Here is a 7,027-nt window from a genome sequence, read left to right on the forward strand (position 1 = left end):
CCTCTCCCTTGTTGACCTGCATTTTAACTGAAAATACTGTCAGTTATTAAATTCAAGTAAATCCAAGTGGGCATGCTTGGAAAAAAGTGGGTTTTTTTTGTTGCCCCCCTCCCCCCACCCGTTCCCCCAAAGTGTGCTCTGAAACACGTTTCAGCAGGAATCCTTTTTATTTTTTTGCTTTTAAAAGTATTAACATACAAGGTCTAAATGACAAAATGTGAGTGTTCATGTGCAAACTTCCTGACTCCTGCACGCTGCTTTCTATAAAGGATGTGCTCAAATTCAGTCACCTGGAAGTAGGAAAATCGGTATTGTTGATATTTAAGCATATTTGAAATGGTAGTGTCCCAGAGTTAAAAGTGGCTCTCTAATGTCAACAGGAAGAATAGCATTGTGTAAATTACTTGATATTTACATGTATGCTATCTTTATTTTTTTTATTTGGACCTGAAATCAACTGCGAGGCAGAATACCTCTGTCTTTGTATATATGTATAATTTTGGTGTACACGGGAGTTTTTACATTAAAATGTGGGGGGTTTTTCAGGTCAACAAGGGCAGCCACAAGATTATTCAAAGGCTTGGGAGGAATATTACAAGAAGCAAGGTAATGTTTGCTAGAAATGAGATTATTTTGAGCTTCTTTGTCTTTGTTACAGCAACAAAGTTATGTAGTCCTAATTTATTTTAGGTCAAGCAGTTCCAGCGCCTGCTGGGGCCCCACCAGGTCAGCCTGATTATAGTGCAGCATGGGCTGAATACTACAGACAGCAAGCAGCATATTATGCCCAGACAAGTCCACAGGGAATGCCACAGCATCCTCCAGCACCACAGGTATAAAGTTTTATGAATTATTTTGTGTTTATAAATTTTTTTTTTGCATGTCTCCTGTTTTGTTACCGTTGGAGTGTGCATCCTTTTTTTCTAGCAGAATAACTCAGAATAATTAGTAAATGACTTTTATCTGGTAACTTGAGTTCTCTATCTCTTCAGAACGTTCAGTGCTTTTGATTAAAAATTTTTCTCCCCCCAGGGTTTAGAAAACCATGCAAGAAGCCACCACCATTTACATTAACCAATTTTTCTTTCTTAAAGGCTTCACTCCTGAGTTAGCTCAATTTAAAGGATTTTCTTTAACTTTTTGTGTATCTCTTATGTATCTCTTCTGCACAGGGCCAATAATAAGAAGTGGACAATACAGTATTTGCTTCATTGTGTGGGGGAAAAAACCTTTGTTAAATGTATGGATGCAGACGCCTTGATGAAGATCTTAATTTTGTTTGGTTTAAAAATAGTGTTTTTGAAAATGTACAAAATATCTATCACTACTGATAGGAGGTAATATTTCTGTGTAGAAATGAAAATTGGTTTGTTTTTAGTATATTAGTGTAGATGTACACATTCCAGCAAATGTATTTGCAATTATTATGTGGTCAATGCTTTGTGATATAAATGTACTTTTTCAATGTATACTTTCACTTTTAAAATGCCTGTTTTGTGCTTTACAATAAATAATATGAAACCTCCTGTGTCGGTAAGTTGGATATGTGGGTATTTAAAGAATTCTAGGACTTATTAGCAATGCTGAATTAAGGTATATGTACCCAAATGAGATTTTTTTCCCCCCATGAAATCTTAGAATGAGTTTAAAAACCTGTCATTGGCATGTTTTTCCCCTTTGCAGAATAGTTGTAGATGGAGGATCTCTTTCATTTATTGTATTTTGCTGTCTAGCACCAGTAATCTTGATACCTTTATTTTCTTTCTATTTGATTAAAAACTGCATGTGTTTAAAAAGGTGATCTTTTGGCATACTTCCATTGCATTAACAGTGAAATTTCCCTTTTTATACATGACCACTGTTTCAGACCTGTACAGCTGCTATAAGTTAACCTTTCTGTTTTTAATTTGATACTGTTTCAGCATAACTATTTTAAACATTTTTCAGATTAGTTATAAAAGGTTTTTACTTTTATAATTAAATGTTCTAAGCATTCAGTTTGCAGTAGTTCATTTCAAAAATCAGTGTAGAAAGGTGAACGTGGTTACCAGAATTGCATCTGACATTGAAACTTTATATTTTGTTTGGGGTGGGGGAGTGGTTGACAGAGAACTTCTTTCAGTACAGATAAGTTCTGTTGTGTAAATGCTCAAGACCAGTTGTTGAATCAAATTATTTGATATACTTTTTTTGTTACATTACTGCTCGTACTGAAAATCTGATATTCTGTTGAAATTCATTGTTTGCTGTTTGCATATTTATTGGCTCTTTGCATATATTAGACTACATGCAATACAGTCTGTCTTGCCATTGTCTGTTGAAGTGCAGGTTTGATCCAGCCAGTATAGAACTAGCTCTATAGGGGTGAGGAGGACTGTGCTGTGTATCATCCTTGATTGTTCCTTCAAGGAGCATTGCACTGTAAGTACATCAGAATGACAAATTGATGAGCTGCAACAGTATCGTTTGTCAATTTTCCACATAATGCAAATGCCATACTTGTGTGAATATTATGTTGGAATACAGTGCTAATATTTTAGGAAATCATAACTGCTTCTTAATTCAGAAACATAGGTGTGCATATATATATGTGAGCTTTATGGGTAAGTATTCTTGAAATGTTCAGCAATAGCTAAAGAAAATCTTGTGTTATCTAAGTAATACAACATTTTTCACTAGGGCTCCTGAGACAAAGGTTGTATTATTTAGTCTATGAAAATATGCATATCTTGTTCATATGAAAGTGATTGGAACTGCTTGACAGACAGACAAGTTGTTTTGTCTTAAGTTAGTTTGCAGACATGTAGTGATGCAGGTATATGTTAAACCATTTTATAAGCCTGTATTAGCCATATCTTTTTGGAGCACCATTTGTTGCTTTGAGAATACTTTTTTTAAGGTGGCTGCATAGAGAAGTAAAACTTAAGGCTTGAAATTTGAAGTAGTTTTATTATTCAGATAATTAGCAATGTATTTTATTGTGTTTTGTAGAACCTGGAGGGAACTACTGTACCGCTTTTTAGATTAGGAATTTTAGTAGTAGTTTGAAACAAACAGCTAGGAAGATACTGCAATCTTTAGTGTAGGATATGAAGTTTAATAGTTAAGATATTTTGCATGATACTTTTGTAGATGACCTTATAGTAGAATGGTGCATTTATTACTAATTAAACTGAACAAAATTAAATTCACTGGATACTTTATCATTCACAAAATGGAGGCTGTTGATTTTGATTCATTTTAAGGTATAAAATCTTTATTAATTGCAAACAGTGCAATTATTTATACTTCACAGTGCCTTCCCAGACCTTCCACCTTAGGTTCTGCTGCAAAAAGCAACAGGTAAGCACAACCTAAGGAAGTATATAAATACATATTTCAGTACATTAATGTTGTCCCTGTGAGATTTTTGTGGTTGTGTATTCAAAAGCAATCTGCTGATTTCCCCAAATGCATTCTGTTACTCATGGTTCCATTTCAGTGGAAAGTCTCTCAGTTGTTTAAACAACCGTTCACATTTCTGGGTAAATATGTATCTTTATTTTTTAGAAAAGATGAGTGGATTGCTGCAATAATTAAACTTAATCTGAATAAGTCATTTTTTGTTACTTTTTCCTCAAATAGCTGAATTGTAACAATTTAACAAAGGAAAACAAAACTTTTCCCCCTCCCCTAAGATGCAGGAAATACTTGGTTAGAAACTTCAACAGCCTTCACAAATGTTTTTATAACTGGCAGGTCATTATTCCCACCCCACCCCTAAAAGCTAAATAGAATACTGTGTGTTTCTCTTGACTTTTTAAAGAAGTTATACAACATAATATTAGTGAAATTTTTAGATAAACTAGTTTGCTTATCCATCTGATATAGTAGGAAAATTGACACAAGTTTTGCAGAATAGTATGTCTTACTAGAAAAGCATGTGCACAAGTGAAATGTTAACTGTATGGCAAATAATCTTTTCATTATCTATATAGCAATCAGTATTTTCTGTTCTTTGATACTTGAACTGAATTGCTGTATACTTTTGCCAGTTTAAAATGTTTGTTTTATTCGATGGTCTGGTACAGTTTTTTAATTAAAGCAGCATCTCATCAGTTTTTGTTTATTCAATATATAAAATGTGCTGATCCTTTTTCAAAAGTCCTGCTTATATCTATATCAAAGAAAAATATTCAAAAATACTGCCTTCATTTTCACACACAGTGCTGAAGATGCTGCAAGCACCAAATCATAGCTCATAAAATCAGGTCCTGAGATAGTTACTACCAATAAAGAGGAATCCTTTGAGTGTATGCCATTGGTGAGCCGATGAGCACGGACCATAGAAGGGGTCCATGTAGAAGGTAAAATTGGCAAAACAACAGATTTGAAATGTATCCCATACATAATGGTGTAGGGTATAATTTTTCTGTCTGATCACTTGTCATTCTTTAAAGTGCTATTTGCTTGACCATAAATGTTCAATAATCTGTTTAGTTTTTAAAACTATGTGGCTAATATTAAACTATATATTTTAATTTATATTCTTCTAAGCAGTCAAGCTTAGATATATTTACCTTCTGAAATTAATAGTTGCACTTAATTCCCTCAAGCCACTTCATTTTTGTTTACTTGTAGTTTGATATGTAACTCATTTATTTTTCACAAGAGAACTAGGTATGTACCCCCAGTGGGTTTTAAATCCTAAGAATTTATTGTCTGGGGTGGGATTTCTATTTCACTTCCTTAAACATGCTGCTTTTTATTTCACCGTTACATGAATATTTTAATAATTAAAATCTTAAATTGAGTAAATTTAAGAAGTGGGGGAAAATAGAAAAGACAGGCCAGTTATTTGGATTGATGATAGGGTGTGAAAGTCATAATGGCTTCAGTTTAGTGTTTGTGGCATATTGATTTTCAGCTCACTTATTGCTGGACTTATAGGCATATTTTATGCTAAGTGTAGTGTTATTATTTAAATCAGTCTCCAAACTATTTCTTTTAGAGGACAGAAGATAATTAAATTACTAGAATCTTATTTTTGAGCGAAGATTGTTTTTGTGATTTGGTAGAAAAGTAACTGAACTTTCCAAAATGGGACGTTAAATAAATGTATCTTGATTTGATAGAACCCTGCAAATGAAATAGGAAGTTGAGTATTGCAGTTTTAAAAGGGAAGTAGGGGAAGTGTAATGTTTAATATAGTAAAAGCATTTACAGATCACTTTCTTCAGTCTTTATACTGTATGACATGCCATGAAATACATCAGCTGGAAGGATAATCTTCATTTGGAAGTATCATAGTGTATTTTGGTGTCCAGGCAGGTTGTTTTATTATTCACTGCACAGCCTATCTTACGTGAAATATTTCATCTTCTTCCATAACAGTTTTATTGGATGCTAGAAACTATTTTCCCCCCTCATGAAATAGCTTTTCTATGTTTCCTTTGCATGTTGTAAATTGGCAAAATTTGGGCCGTCCAGTAAGCATACAGTTGACAGGGTTCCCTCTTCCCTAGTAATACCCTATAAAACTCTCATGTATATGCACATATTTCTCTTATGCATGTGAGATGCATTTTCGTCCTGAGAAAAGTGTTCTCTACAGAAACTACCCGTGTGTAAAAAGAAGATTGGCTTTATAAGGCTACTGTGATGGGAAGTGTCTTAGGGAGATGCAGCTTGGACTTGAGGTAAATTGAATGCTTTACAAAATGTGGTTTTGAGCTTGCATTATTGACATTGTATGTAATATGGGTACACATTAACTGTATAACATTTTTGTATGGTTTTATGGTTTTCTCAATAAATGTAAAATGATGGATAGTACAAAATAATGTTTTGTCTTTTTTCCCTTCTTTCCTCCTGGCTTTATATTGACTTTCGCATGTCCGCTTCAGATGGAAAATACATACATTTGTGATTATTTTCACAGTATTATATAAATTCATGCAAGAAACATTGAAATGTGGGGCTGGAAGGGACCTGGAGAGGTCATCTAGTCTTTGTCACCTCCTGTAGTAGGGTTCAGACCAAGTATACCTAGACTGTTGCTGACAGGTGTTGGTTTAACCTGTTCTTAACCTTCTAGTAATGGAGATTCCACACCCTCCCTTGATGATTTACTCCAGAACTTAATTATCCTGATAGTTAGAATTTTTTTTCCTCTCACTCTTGCAGCAGATTAAGCTTGTCCATACTTCAGTGACAAGGAGAACAGCTACTCACTGTCTTTTCTCAAAACTAAACATACCCATTTTTTTAAATCTTTCCTCATGTTTTTTTAAACCTTGTTGCTCTCCTCTTGAATAAGCATGATGCCCAAAACTGGGGACACTGTTCCATGTGAGGCCTCACCAGTGCTGAGAAGAGTGGGAAAAGCTGTCTTACATACAAACACTCCAGTTAAAACACCTCAGAATATTTGCCTTTTTCGAAACTGCATCACGTTGTTGACTTGTACTGCTAAAAAGGATATGGGGGCTACAGTGGATCAGAAATTTAATACAACTGTCTAGCCCAGTAATTTACCACTTTGTATTTTTATTTCCACATATAGTACTTTGCACTTGGCTTTTTATAAGTCCACTCTCCGCTCCATTATACAAGTGATTAATGAAAATATTGACTAGTATCAGACCCAAGCCATACCCCCTGCTGGCTCCCAGCAGATATGTTCATCTAATTTGACAGCAAACCATTGATTATGCTCAGAGAGAGTTATCTTTCAATCAGTTGTGTATCCATTTTATAGTAATTTCATTTAGTCCACATTTCCCTAGTTTGGTTATGAGAATGTCATGGGGGACTGTCAAAAGCCTTATTGAAATTAAAATGTCACATTTACTGCTTCTCCCTTTATCCACTGGGCCAGAAACCCTGTAAGAGAAGGAAGTAGGTTGGTTTGGCATGATGTGTTCTTGACAAATCTGTGTTGGGTATTACTTATCACCCTCTTATCCTGTAGGTGCTTACAAACCGATTGTTTAATAATTTTGTGAAGAAACACTACCTACATGAAATGAAGCCAGATGTATTTGAC

The 7,027-nt window shown here is 34.4% G+C and overlaps 1 protein-coding gene across 7 annotated transcripts in view; it reads left to right on the plus strand.

Moving 5' to 3' along the window:
- Positions 1-5,819, plus strand: part of FUBP1 (far upstream element binding protein 1) — a 38,644-nt gene extending 32,825 nt beyond the window's left edge. For 4 of the 7 annotated variants that reach the window (XM_034778148.1, XM_034778150.1, XM_034778152.1 and 1 more), the window contains 3 exons: positions 547-606; positions 691-833; positions 1,173-1,221. In XM_034778148.1, the coding sequence (XP_034634039.1) occupies positions 547-606; positions 691-833; positions 1,173-1,181 (212 nt within the window). In that variant the 3' untranslated portion in view covers positions 1,182-1,221. Of the gene's footprint in view, positions 1-546; positions 607-690; positions 834-1,172; positions 1,222-3,295; positions 3,343-4,206 lie in introns of those variants that run through there. The other 3 variants (XM_034778149.1, XM_034778151.1, XM_034778154.1) reach the window with 2 other exon arrangements.
- Positions 5,820-7,027: the final 1,208 nt, after the last annotated feature.

This window comes from Trachemys scripta, chromosome 8 (assembly GCF_013100865.1).
Source record: "Trachemys scripta elegans isolate TJP31775 chromosome 8, CAS_Tse_1.0, whole genome shotgun sequence".
Classification (NCBI taxonomy): Eukaryota; Metazoa; Chordata; order Testudines; family Emydidae; genus Trachemys; species Trachemys scripta.